This window comes from Neolamprologus multifasciatus, chromosome 11, assembly GCF_963576455.1.
Source record: "Neolamprologus multifasciatus chromosome 11, fNeoMul1.2, whole genome shotgun sequence".
NCBI classification, from domain to species: domain Eukaryota; kingdom Metazoa; phylum Chordata; class Actinopteri; order Cichliformes; family Cichlidae; genus Neolamprologus; species Neolamprologus multifasciatus.
Window position 1 is genome coordinate 29990341 of NC_140449.1, and position 14739 is coordinate 30005079.

General features: G+C 38.6%; 1 protein-coding gene across 10 annotated transcripts in view; it reads right to left on the reverse strand.

Moving 5' to 3' along the window:
• Positions 1 to 235: 235 nt before the first annotated feature.
• Positions 236 to 14739, reverse strand: part of cspg5a (chondroitin sulfate proteoglycan 5a) — a 66483-nt gene continuing 51979 nt past the window's right edge. The window contains exons 4-7 of one of the 10 annotated variants that reach the window (XM_085176858.1): positions 12110 to 12188; positions 8686 to 8742; positions 4494 to 4595; positions 1163 to 1286 (exon numbers count right to left, since the gene is read on the reverse strand). In XM_085176858.1, the coding sequence (XP_085032984.1) occupies positions 4509 to 4595; positions 8686 to 8742; positions 12110 to 12188 (223 nt within the window). In that variant the 3' untranslated portion in view covers positions 1163 to 1286; positions 4494 to 4508. Of the gene's footprint in view, positions 4596 to 8685; positions 12189 to 14739 lie in introns of all 10 variants that reach the window. The other 9 variants (XM_085176853.1, XM_085176859.1, XM_085176854.1 and 6 more) reach the window with 9 other exon arrangements.

The following is a 14739-nucleotide window of genomic DNA, read 5'->3' on the forward strand; positions in this document are numbered from 1 at the left end:
ACTTAGGCTTATATGTGATCCTAAATATCAATATTAGACATAATCTGTGCTTTTTGAAAATAACTATTAACTGTAGTGAAGCGGATCAGACTCCCCAACCTGACTGCGTAACCAAGGAAGTACATTTATGACAAGGACTGAAGAAGCTGCGTTCAAAGCCATGCACAGAGCGTTGGAATTCAGGGGTAAGAAAAGGGGGAGGCGACACTGAGGTAAAACACAGGACCCAAAGAGGTCATGTTAAAAAGGTTTATTTCAACAACTGTCTGAATCTTGTTTGTTTATTCTCTGTTCGAAATCCCAAAAAAGTACAAAAAAACAAACAAAAAAACAAGTACATCAAAGGATTAGAAATCACATCAATGAAAACCAAGACACATTGTGTTGCTTCTTTGAAATCAATCCAAGCATTTTTTTTCCAATATTTATACATACTCACTGGATTAGTCAGACAAACATCAAAACCTCTCAGTAGCTTTATCTTAACTTTTTTTTTTTTTTACATTGACGTTTTACGTATGTTTTAAACTTCTGTATGATTTCTTTCTTTTTACAAAATACACCAATGCAGGCAGGGGGAGGGTGTGTCTATGTGTGTGTGTGTGTGTGTATACATATAAGTGTGGCTATGTCGTCATCTTTTCACAGTGGGTGTATGCTTCTTATGTGTGTGTGTGTGTGTGTGTGTGTGTGTGTGTGTGCAGGTAAGAAAGATAAGGGACAGTAGAGTGACAGCAACAAGGGGGTAACAAGGGGCTGCGAAACAGGGGTGTGGCTGGATGTAAGGGGGTGTTGCAGGGCAGCGGCAGGGTGCAATTGGTGGGGGTGGGGTTACTTTCACCTGGGGCAGTGACGGCGGCGATGGTCGTGTATGATTTTTGCGGCGACTTGGGGCCGCTTTGTGGCAGTGTTGCCGTGTTGGAAACGGGTACAGACTGTGTTGGTTGGCTGGTATATTGGCTGGTTGGCAGGCTGGCTGATTGGTTGGTTGGTTGGACCACTTAGGTGCACACGGCAGCGGATGGACAGCGAGCAGGGAGGGGTTTGCGGGCACCCATTGCCGGCGCACCTTGTCGTTTTTCGATGTTGGATTGATAGGTTGCTGGGGTTGTTTTGTTTCACATCATGTTGTTCTGCAGTGAGTTTACCTCCGAGGAGTTCTCCTCGCCCAGGACCTTGTGGTTCTCGTGTTTGGGGGTCAGAGAGTTGTGGATGTTGAGGGAGTCGTCCTCCTTGGGCGGGGCCTTCACCGGGTCCTCCAGCTTGTTCTGGGAATTAGGATCATCCTACCCAAGAAGGGGTGGAGGAGGAGTGGGGGAATAAATTACAGTTAGAACCAAAGAAATCAATCAACCATCAATCTGATTTTTAGTTACAACCCTGCTTATTGGTCGAGAACTGCTTCTGAGTTCATTTAAACTTTCTGCAAAAGAAAAGAGTGGACTTTTTTTATCACGAGGATTCTTCAGCAAACAGATTACCAATCGTTCCATATTAAGTTATTCTGTATTAACAATTTATGCCCAATGCCAGCATTCAGTGCCAGTTTAGGAAATATTTTGTGCTTTATGTACCAAGGCAAGGAAAGAATGGGGAGGTTGGAGTGGCAAATCGATATATGGCTACATCCAGCCACTATTCAGTAGTTTACATTATTAAAACCCACATTTTCCACAATGTTGACCAAGCATTTTTCAAGAGTTTTTCAGTGAGACACACTCGCCATAGTGTATTTTTCAGAAAAATTAATTCATGATTCATGATTCTGAGACGTCAGCACTGGCACTGAACCTAAATATTTATTTTACTGAATCATCCAATACTAACATTCCTATTCTAGCTACAAACTTAAAGAAAACAAAAATGAGCTTTGGCTCAACACATTTTTGATAAGTTTTAATTTGTCTTTAATTTCATGCATGGAAACAAATTGTCATGTTCTACTGTGGTGCTTTAAAGGACCACACTGCTGCTGTGTTTACCTTTTTCTTTTTCTTTTAAAGTTGGATCTAATGAGTTCCAAAAATAATACAATCAGTACTACATCAAATAATACATAAAAGTAAAGATAGGTATTGATTGATTGATTGATTTTTTTGTCTGCACTTAATGGTTAACTGTGAACTGACATTTATCAGTGCTTAGACAGAAGAGCACAGGTGTGAGAGGTGAAATAAGGATATACTCAAAACAGCAAAATATAAATGAAAATGCATTATGTAATTTTAGGTTTTCACAAGCGTAGAAGGCTGAATGCCCTTTCTTGTGTGTAGAGCATGGGAAGCTGACAGATGCTTTGTGCATATATCAGTGTACGTGTGAATGTGTGTGGGGGGCTCCATTGTGCCAGATCGGCACCCTGAATGGAACAAAAAGTTCACTTGAATTTATGTATGTGTGGGAGCTCTGTGTGACCATGTATAAGCGTTTAAGATTTAATATGTATTTTATCCATGTTTAAAAATAAAATGCAAGTGAACTGCTCACTATGGGCATTCATTGATTTTTCTTTAATTTCGTGCACTGAAACAGAATCTCAGCTAAATCTTGTGTCAGAATTGTGAAATAATGATGACTGAATTCAATTTACCTGCCACAAGTTACTGGAAACATAAAGCAACCATTGTTAAGGTTTAAGTAGCAAGAACCATTTTCCCCCACCTATCTGCCATGAAACCAACATAAGTTTTGCTGTGATGAGTATAAATTCAAGCAGGTTTTGGGACCAGTCACAGAGAAACCGGTCCTTGACACTCTGGCAATCACCAGTTACTAGGGAAAACTGTGTATTTCCCGACTGGTGAATGGTTGCTAGCAGTTGCTGGGAAATCGGTTGCAACAGCCTCAGTTATGCAGGTCTAAAGACAAGTCAGGGACTCCCTGGCAACTACAGGTTGCTAGAGAAAAATGCATATTCTTTGTTAGTTGACGAGTAGTTGCTGACAGTGAAATTGGTCATAAAGAGATATACAGTACTGCACCAACAGCCTCCTTGTGATTTCCTTGGTTGCTAGTAGATTGCCATAGTTAGCCCTAGTTTGCAGGTAAGATGTCTTAAAGATGTCTGCAAATACTCAACTTACTTGCAGAGCTGAGAAAGTGCAACACTAAAAACAGAGAAAAAGAAAATGTTTAGCTTCAAAGTAAAAGTTGTTTTTTAAAGTTGCAACACCCTTTTGAAACATGTTGGTGCAATCAAAGCAACTGTAAGGAGGTTTTTGATCCAGCACGCTATTTGTGACCAATTTCACCTAATGACAGCCAGCAACCTCCAGCAACCAGTTGCCAACTGGGGGACACACATTTTCCCCTTGCAGCCTCTGAATACCAGGGGTTGGCACACTTCTGTCACACTGGCTCTTCTATAGGCCTGTGTGGCTAAGGACTTAAAAGGTCAGCTAGATTTGAAAATTGCAATAATATGGATAATATGGTGAGCATCCATAATGCATGATAATTCTTCACTTTAACCTCTTCAATCTGAAATTCATAAGCAAAATAAAACATTCATAACATTTAGTATACAGCCTATATAATATTTTGTCACTAGTTTAAAAAAACGCTCGAATGCTATCATAATGTAAGCATGTAATACAAAGGTTGTAATTTCTAGCATTTGTGAAAATATTTACAACTAAAAGTTTTATATTAGAATCAAATACAATAATCTATGATAATCAGTTTACACCTATCTTCATTAGAGTGTGTTATAAACAAAAAGTGATTACAGAAAAATGCTGGTGACAAAAATAATTTTAGTAGCAGCCATTTCAGTGGTTTAAAAGCTCTGCTGTTTATCATGCTTGGTTGGTATGTTGTGTTTGGTTGAGGCGACGCTGAGGTGAGCTGCATGAGCGACACCATCCACCCGCCCTCCTTACACCTTCAGGCATCCCAGGAAGCACATGCACATCCACATGCAAAACCCTTACAATACACCCCATGGACAGTGATGACCGCTCATGCAGTGCACCCAGCGTCTTCCTGCTTCACCTCCACCGTGAACATTTAGTTTCCCAAAACACAAGAAAATGAACAAAAGTAAACTAACCCTGTTTGATTATCTGTGGGTACCACCGTCATACATACCCACCGGGGGAGAAAACTGTTGTGTTTTAGAGGTTTCAGTTTAATTCATCTGAATTTAATTAAGGTCAGAGGGGAAAAATTGATTGCAGAGTCTATTTTAGCTCAGTTTTCCAGCCTCTTAGCTTCCATTAATTTTGCATGGCATCATCGACCCTACTGAGCTGAGGCATCCTGGGGCGTCAGCCTGAGCCTCTCTGTCACACTCACAACCGCAAGGGCGCACCCGTACAGGCAAGCACAAACAGAGTATGTCGAGATAGACACATTCATTCAAACACGTGCGCACGCACACATCAAATTCCAGACCCTGGGGCCTGTGCCATTCACAAACACCCCCTAATTGAACGTTTGTGTTTAAATTCAATGGCACTTTTTTAGAAAGGAAGAGCAGTGAGAGCATTTACCCGATGGCTGCTGGCCTAGATAGTAACTTCAGGCAAGACGTGTGGATACGTCACTTCCATGGTTACGGGATAGGGGCCCTCTTTCCTCCCGTCAGCGTGAAACTGTAAAATGTTTGTGTTTGTTGGATTTCAATGTTTTAGTGCATGGGTGGAGAGGGGTGTGGGCATTGAGTGGGCAGCAGTCACAGAGTCATCAGGACTTTTGAGTGGGTTTCATTTTGGGAGAGTGGGAACAGAGAAAAACAGGGCTTTGATGATGATGATGATGATGATAGAGGCACATGGACAGTTCCTGACGTCCTTCTCTTGTGTACTGGATTCCAATTTAGTTTAATGGTCCTGCAAATTGCATGAAAGCTTTGGGAAATAAATGAATATTGCACTTAAGATTCATTTGCAGTCACTGTAATTTTAATATAATAAAACTTAGAGAAGTCTGTGATCTTTTTTGCGGTTGTTGCTAAATTAGGTGGTGACATCCCCGTACTAGTTAGGATGAATTTCCCTTAATTCTAAACAAAATGAACGTTTATGGTTGTATTTGAGTTGGTTCCTGTTGTATATGATGGGTTTGTTGGGTTTCCTTTTTGCTTTGGTACCTCTTATTTCTCTGCGTTTGTGTTCCTCTGTCTCTGTCATAATGTTTAGTGTCAGTCTTTGTGTCTCGGTGTTAGTCTTTCCGTCTTTCAGTTATTTCCTGTTTTACTTAGTTTTCTCTCAAATCTTGTTATGCTTTTGTTCCATTCCCTCCTTTCAGATTGTTATATATTTCAGTCTGTGCCAAATCTTCAATGCCCCTCATGTATATGTCTATAAAGCCTCCCTATGTCCCCTCCATGTGTTTCACTAGTCCTTGTGTTTCGCTTTTTGGACCTATTTTGGTTTCACATTTGAACTTTGTGTTTCTGGGTTTACATCACCATTAAGAGTCCTGCATTTGCGTCCTCTCTCCACCCCTACCTAACCTGACATAAATACTCTTTGGTCATTATTAAATGATAAATCCTAAGCCTCTCCACACTTGCCCTACTCCCACACTATTTATGGTGGCCAAAGTCAGAAATATTTAAATAATAAACATAGAGGGTTTTTGTTAAGTAAAAGAGTAAATATGTTTTGGATCTTGTCAGAGACCTGAATGTAAGGATTTAGTGTTTTAGCTACAAAACAAATTGATGGTGTTGTATTTATGTATCAATATTTTCTTCAGTTTTTTCTCTGCAGCTGATTAACAGTGTTTAACAGTCAATACACCTTTGTGTGTTTTAGCATTAGCATTATGCATGAACACACATCATATTAAAATATTTGAACTGGAATGCATGTGTGTCTGCTAATATTTGCCTGCTTGTATTGAAAGGAATGCCACCACGCATGTGTATACATAGCTGTTTGAGTTTACTGACTGATGTTTGCCCCTGAGTGGATATGTGTCTATTTAAGGACTGTGCAGAGTTAGGGGGAAGCACAGGGTGAGGCAGGCAGTCGGGACACTGCACAATGCGGCTGTGACTGTGTGACTAATCCAAAAAGGAATAGCAAGGCAAGCATCGCTCCAACATCCTGACTTGGATCTGAATATGGAGTATTTTGAGTTTTAATCATATGCTACATTGTATGCATTTTATCAATTCAATTCAGTTTCATTTACATAGTGCCAAATCACAACAACAGTCGCCTAAAGGTGCTTCATATTGTAAGATAAAGATCCTGAAATAATACAGAGAACCCCCAACAATGAGATGACTCCCTATGAGCAAGCACTCCCTTTTAACAGGAAGAAACCTGCAGGAGCAGGCTCTGGGAGGGGCAAACATCATATAGTCTTATGTCTTTTAAAGGCCTGTGCTGAAGTGGTGTGAATTCCCCTAACGAAACAAGTCACTGAATAGGAAGTTGGGTCTTACCAACAAATAATTATTAGTAGAATTAATCATAAAAGAACAATTTCTTTGGATTTTATTACTGCAAATTGTTAAGTACCTGTATGCACTCACGCTTACCTTTTTATTATTTATTTATTTAAGTGATTCTAAAGCTGCGTCCTTTCTCGAACAATTTGAACAGTCACATGAACCATAGCAACAACAGTTCACGGCTGTCACAATGACCTACAGAGAAGTCAAATTTAAAGTCAGAAATTTTCGACTATCTACTTTATTATCGAGATCAAAGATTAATCGCAGAATTTGTTTTTTAAGACCATATGGATCACACTCTGCACAAAGGATCATAAGAATGAAATCATTTTTAAAGAGAGTATTTAGTATTTTTTTGCTGATTTACACATCAAACCTGCAGCCTTTGCACTTCAGGTTAATTCTGTTATGATAAGTCAGTCTGAGAGCCAATTCAGTCAGTGGAAATGAAATCCTCTTAGAAATTACAGCCAGCTCTGCCTGGTCAACTCATTTTCTGTGTGGAATTTATTTAGTATTGACAGAAAACAATTTCATTTCAGGGTTTGCTGCAGAGAAAACTGTGTGGCTGGACTCTGCTGAATTGCTGTGAGGGGAAGATTAGGGACAAGTGGGTTCAATCTACCACGGTGAATGAAACTCAATGCGTTCTATTACTGCCGGGAAACTTTGAGTGTTTTTTGTGTTATTGTGCAGAAATGGCATTGTGTAAGGGGGTTCAATTTCTCTGTAAATTTGTCTTTTTTTGAATGGTATTTCTTCTTCCATTAAAGCCTCAGCATGTGCGCCTTTGTGGAGGTGGTACAGTGGCTGTCTGGACATGTGACAAGGACCTCACAAGGTCAGCAGCTCCTTGTGGCAGCAGCGATGCTGTTTTTATGCCTTTGTTAGACTGGATTTTTTAACTTCTAGGCGTTGGATCTTTATTGCTGGAGGAACTATCCTTTTGGCTGTTGGTTGCATTGTGTTAACTGATCTTGTTTTATTTACGTTGTGATTTTTTTCTTCTTCCAGAGCAACGTTCTTTACTGGTTTCCATAGATTTTCCATTCAATTCTAATTTCACAGTACCACAAGGTGATAAACAGACCTAGAGGGATTTAGCTATTCTAGAAAACTCTGGGTAAACCATGAGCTCCAGGAATCACCTAATGGTAAATAATTAAATTATATCAGATCGCTTAAAGCATCTGCAATAATTTTGTTTTTTCATTTTTAAATATAAAAAACAGAAAAAAACGTAACCAATTTAAATGCTATGTGTTACAAAAATGCTTAAAAAAGGTTAAAGCGCTACTTTAGTATCTCACTTTCATAAAATTTCATGTGACAGATTAACAAAAGAATAGTCAGATTAAAGCCGGCATGTCTAAAATATTATATAATATACTCTTTTTTCTGTCTTAAAAACTGAAAATAAACGAAGCTTTGCATTCAAAGAAGACATTACTCCATTTTCATGAGCTAGCTAGCAATTTCTTTCAAAATCTTGAAGTAGAATATTAGTGTAGAGCCCCTCAAATTTGAAATTTAAATATGTAATATTTATGTAATATTAGATATAATATATATATATATATATATATATATATGCATACACACTCGCAGGGCCTTCATGAGTTAGTGTGACCCACGAGTCCTAGTGCCAGTCTCAAGCCTGGATAAATGGGAGGTTTGCATCAGGAAGGGCATCTGGTGTAAAATCTAACCAATCTGATCTGTCCACTGTGGCGACCTCTCGGGAAATAAGGGAGTAGCCAAAAGTAATTACCTACACAAGTCAAAATTAAATGCTTTTTATTTTTGCCCTTTAAAAAAACTGTCAGTTTAATGCTACCAAATAAGTTTTGTTTGCATCCATTTGGCTAACACATACTAACACTGCTTTAAAAAACCAAAAACAAAACCAAAATAAACACCTGAAGACCATAAAAGCTGGAAAAATAAGGGTATTATATAAAGCCATACTTTTAATCCTTATGAATATTAAATGGAGCCCAAAGTTTACCAAATGTAAATTTGTCAGGTCAACACTAAATATTGGCTGTCTTTGTTAATTTTAGTTGTGTGTTCTCCTCTAACATAGCATGTTTTTCTGACTTTACTATCCCTTTTTATTTTGGCTTTTATTGATTTTGTGGGTGGGAAAGGCTCAGATTGATTCACTGATAGTTGAAAAGGGTGATTGACAGGGCCACAGTAACAATGAAAGAGCTGTTTGGGAAGGCGGAAGAGAGGATCGGGACTATCTAACATTTGGGATTCGATCTTACCTCACAGTCGGACTCCTCTTTGGTCTTACACTCCCAGGTGTATCTGCTCATGGTTTTCTGAGGGGAGGGGGATGGGGCAAAGGGTTATACTCCTCAAAAACCATACAAGGCATCCTCAGAAAGACAGATAAGGACGGACAGAGAAAGAAGGAGGGTGAAGCGGAAAGAAGGAAAGAGAAGTAGCGAGAGGCACGGCAGATCAGAGGTGATACAGAGAGATTAAGTGGCAAGAGAGGCAGAGGGAGAAGAGGGAGGCAGACAGGAAGAGATAGAGACAGATAAAACAGAGAGAGAGATGGAGCACTGGAGACAGAGACCAATAGTAGGAGTAACTAGACTTCCTCTCGGATGTCAGCTGATATTCCCAGCTGGCTACAGATGCGGACTCTGGTGCTGCCTGGTTGTAACTCTGTATCACCACAGTACGTACAGTTTTGGATATTTCTGTTCAGGTCTCAGCCTTCATAGCAGAAACACTACGCTGTTAGTTTGGAAGGGAATTCAGGGTATTTGCTTCATTAGAGGATTATTTGGGGTTTATTTGGGGAAAACTGGTGAGTTTGTGTGGTTTTTGGTTTGGGTAAGTTCATATGGAAAGGTCAGTTTTGTATGTGGTTGGCAAACCTGTTGCAAAATTAATCTGGGTTGAATAGTAGTTGGAAACTTTAAGATACTGTAAGACACTAGAGAAGGAAATCAGTTACATAAGTAAATGATTTAATAATCACTTGCAATATTTTATATATTCTGATTTATTTCTTTTACCCTTGGACACCCTCACTCTCAATAGCACTAGCGTTTTTTTTATTAAACGTTCATTCGAAACACTGGAAATCTTAATTCAGAATACAAATATAAATTAATAGACCTGCAGGATAAATATGTGAAGCCTGACATCGCTACAGTGATCGTAACCCGGCCTTGTGCTTAAAGGTATATTTTTGTAAATAAATATTATCCTCCTCACCAAATACTGTGATGGGAAATATTTGCACAACAGTCCTAAAGGCATTTTTACATTTCCATGTTTGCTAGCCTGTGGGTTCTTTTTTCACTGTCTTCTCTGGCAAAATCCTGCATTTCTTGGTTCATTTTCACCAGCTGTAAGTCAGTGATATGTATGACACTGCATCAGAAACGTGTACTATACATAGTCGTCAGAATTATGTGTCGATCTCACAGTTTAGCTTAAATTGTGCAAACAGTTTACAAATACTATTCAACCCAATGGATGAGAGGTAATTTGCAGGGTTTGATGGGTTGTCCTGAGTTAGGAAGGAGAGCTAAGAAATAATGTTAGAATATGATGATGGTTTTTTTTTACTGGTTTGAGTTTTTAGATATTTCAGGGTTATAAATGTTAAATGGTATTTAGGTGTGGTTACAATGAATGGTTGTGACAGTTTTCCATCTAAAAACTGCTAACTGCTAGCCTATGCTGTCGCATAATATTAAAGAGAATCATAAAGTAAAAACAAAAAACCAAAACAAAACAAAAAAACCCGAAAAAACCTACGAAGTTGTTAGAGGGTGGTACCACATTTTCAAAAGGTTTCAAATCTGAAAACAAAACAAACTCTTTACCAGTTGTAGCACTACAACTACCCATGCTGCTACAACGTTAGCGTTAGCTCTACAAGCTACCCATGCTTCAGTTAGTGAGGCACCTGTCGAATCTCTGCTGCCTCCTTCAGGCAGCAGCGAGACATTGCATCTCAGATGTTTATCCTGATAACCCCAACCATGTCCAGCAAATATCCCCTAAAAGCTTACCTGGTTCTGGGAGTCCTTTCCCCATTTTCTCCTCCCCCAGAAATCCAGAAAACCCTCCCATTTCCCCGCCCACTTTCAGGATAAACAAGTCAAGCAGACAATTTGTTAAAAGTACAGATTTCTTAGCAGCAAAGCAAAGCTGCGGTGGCTGATATGGCCACTGGGTGGCGCATATTAGCGACAGAGCAGGCATGCCATGACATCCTGATGCAAGAGGTGATCAGAAAGAGATGGGATAGGGAGGGGTCACAGAGGGGAGTTTTTGGTTTTTTTCTTATAGTAATCAGGGCAGTGGCTCAGTTTGCAGCTGCATTATGAAAACAGTCCATAAACATTCAGGTTTCAGGAAATCAGTGTTTTTTGGACACTACTCAGACAAAATAAATTAGGGAACTGTTTTAGACTTTGCCTAAGATAAGAAATTATAGGTTATTTCCAGCCATTCTCACTATTTCAAGTTTTCATTGTACTTGAACTATGCTATGTTGCAAAATAGGATGAATAAGCACTACACCACCAAACTATAAGCCTTTACAAGAGTTGTGGTGCCATGGTATGGGCTGCAAGGGCTCAGTTACCCCTTGGGTATTTATTTCTATGATTCATTACAGTCCATAACCTAACAGCAGACATCTAATTCCACATATTTGTAGCTTGTCAGTGATTTTGAGAACAGCATTTGTATGACATGCGGGACCTTTGTGTTGGTTAATGAGAAACTTGTTTCACATTGTAAAGACATTGTAGACATGACGATCCACAACAGGAGGTGTTTCAAAAAGGCGTATTCTTCAAGTTTCAATCAAATTAGCTTTTCTCATTGTGTTAAAATGATAATTGAAAATGCAGTGTGTAGATCTACAGTTGCTAAAGGTCCTTGACTATATGTGCAGATATTACAAATATAAGTCAGGACATGACTTCATTGTCATGGGTACTGTATATAGTACAGAACAGCATATTTTCACATGTTTATGCTCTTTAACTTGAAGTTGTATTAAATTTAAATTTTAAAATGGAAGAATTGAGAGATTTAATGCATTTTTCTTGTTCTTCCAGGAATTGAAATGTATATATGGGATTAAATTAAACTTGCAGATGATGCAAAATAGCTTCTAATGTTATTTGAGGTTTCATCTTGGTTCATTAAAATAAGAATTTGAGGTATTACAAAGACAAAAAAACTAAACAGGAAAACCTGTAGAAAAAAAGAGTGTGATTTGTTTGTGATAAACAGGCTCAAATTTAACTTGTAAATTAATTCATGTGATATTCTGATTAATGGATTAAATTTGTTCTTAGATAAAATCCTATGAATGTGAGGGTAGAAATTATGATAGTGCATGGATGCCCGCTCGCTATTATTGCATTTAGATTTCCTGCAGTATTTTAGAAAACTCCCACCATTCTTTGTTGCACTATGACCACTCCCATCCCCCTCCTTTAGCATTTCACACCTCGGAGTATTGGAGAATACTCATGCCCATGCATTTGGAGGAGAGTCGAGGGCCCGGGCAGGATTTGGGGGAGATGCAGAAAAAGGGGTGAGAGATAGAGGCGAGAACCACGTTACCTGACAGATAATGTTATCATAGTAAGCCAATGCACGGGCATGAGGGACGTTAGGAGGGGTGTCGCACAGTTTCCTTACATTTGGGTGGGAGCCCTCAGCGATGGTGGACAGCGAGAAATTATCATTGTGCTGCTCCGATGAAGGCCGGTACTTACTGCTGGGCATCAGAGGATGGGATGGAGAGGATGATGAGAAAAAAGAAGGAAACAATTAGGAGAAGAAAGATGGAAAAAAAATAAAGATGTTGAGAAATTCAGAGAAGGAAAGAATAGCAGCGAGGTCAAAGTTGAAAATGAAAAGATGTGAATTTGGGAGGACAAAAAAAAGAAGGTTGGAAAAGAGCGAAGATGAGGAAAGAAAGAATGACAGTAAAGAGAGTAACGGTAGGAAAATTGCAGGGCCAGGTTTGGAAATGTAAGTTGCCAATTTGAGGATCCAGCAAGTAAAAAAGAGAGATGGAGCAATGATGTGAAAAAGAAAAGGGCATTAGGCGACATTTGAGCAAAAGAAGAAGAAGACAAATGGAGAGATGGTAAAACAAAATGGGATCAAAGGAGAAAATACCGAGGTATCAGTGGAGGAAAAAGTGAAGAAAATGACAAATTTAAGGAAAGATTACATTGTTGACGAAAAAGATAGAAGGGGAGAGAAAAAGCAAGAAAGCAGCATTAGTCAGACAGCAAAAGATTAGGACTTCTGCTTGTCAGAAAAAAATCAGACACAAACATTTTATCTGTGATGCAACGAACTAAGAATAAAAGGATACCTGGATCAGTCAAGAGGCTTCACCTTGACTCACATTTGACCAATGATTGTTTAAAACAGGGAAAAATCCAAACAAGTTAAAAACATACTTTTGTGTAGATTCGCTTTTTCTCAACTCAGCTGACACGACTGATGCAACTGATCTGTGTTAATAAAATCTAGGAAAATAAAACTCTCTACCATACAAATACATTATACACATCCCCCGCCACAATATGAAGCAGTATCGAGTCTTGGACTGTAAAAATATCTGGTGGTTACAGGTGGCGAAAAGTCTGGATTGTCCACCTACAACATGCAAAATGAAACCTGCTGTTTTCAATCAGCAGTTTTCAGAAAGGAATTAGAAATGCGAGCACTGATGTAACAATCTTTTATTTAATCAGACACTAATGGGGTGAAATTACCTGCTTTCACACATCACTTCCTTGATCAGAACATGGATGTAGGAGAAAAAAATCATTATTCTCCTAAAGCAGCTGTCTATCAGCTATTTTCAGCAAAAGGCGTGCAAAATCTGCACCAGGTCCTAAAATTTTAATGCTCTGATGTTAGATTTTTAACTGTTTTACTACAGTTTTATTGGCTTGATTGATTATTATTTTTATTTATTAGCATTTTAAGACTATTTTTGTCACTGTTACAATAAAAAGCAGTTAACTACTTCTGGCTGCTCCCCTATTCACAAGGGGCTGCCACAGCAGGTAGCTCCGCATGTTTGATTTGGCAGATTATTTACACCCAATGCCCTTCCTGACTCAATCCCAAAGGGATTTGTATCTCCTCCTGGGATGGAACCAGAGATTCATACGGAATTGCACAAAAATTAAAAATCAAAAAAACAAAACAAAACAAAAAAACCTGCCTTTTAACCCTTTAAAACCGGTCAGAGCGGGCATGCTCTGTTTTGCGCAATTACTTTTAAATCCCGGTAGCACTGCAACCGCATAAGCTAGCGCAATAAATTTTTTGCATATGAAACCGGAGGAGTTGTACTTACATCTTATGCCATCAGCTTGTCCTCGGTCACAGTTTCCTTCCACATATAGCTTTGCAAAAACTGCATAAAAAGCGCTTGCAGCAACAAAAACATAATATTCCAGAAACACGCTTTGCCGATCCGATCAGCTGTTCATAACACTTCCTACGTTGGAATAGACGTCAGCACGAACTATCGCATGTCCGCCATGACCTGCCAGAAACCGGAAGTGATGTCGTTTTCACGGAAATGTAGTTTTTTTACCATCAGGGCCTCATGAGCCTATACTGGTGTTTTTAAAAGTTATGTTTGACTTTATGACTTTCTGTGTCGTTTCTGGGATGCTTAGGACTAATATTGCACTGCTGGAAATAGTTTATTTTGATGCATATGCTGCTTTTTTGCAAATTTGCACTATAATATTTATTTTTGTTTTTCTGCAGTGTATAAAAATTGATGTATTTCAAAAATAAAACTATGAAGACACTCAAAATAAATTTCCTGTGGTTGGAAACTATTGTGCAACTACTGTGCAACTTTTTGGTATTTACAGTTTTGAGGGATAAGCCTCTTAAATTTCTCTAACTAGAAATATATGTTTAAAAAAAACAAAAACAATTTTTGTAGTTTATTGCACTTTATTTATTGCACTTTTTATTGCACCTTTTTGCAATTTATGTAATTACTATGCACTTAATGCATACATATTATTAAAATTTAGGCTGTAATGGTTGTATTGATGTATAGCAACTTGAAATGCTCCCAAAAATGGCACAACTCAGATTTCCTTTTCTCCTCTGATGATAAGAAACATGTATTGAAAATTCCTGCAAAGTGTTTCTTTTTTCCATCTTACGCCATAAATTAACATCTTTTTACTGTATGTTAGGTTACTAAGCACACACAATGAAGCACTGACGACATATGCAGTATGGTTTAAACTACGGCGCTTCTGTCATTCACT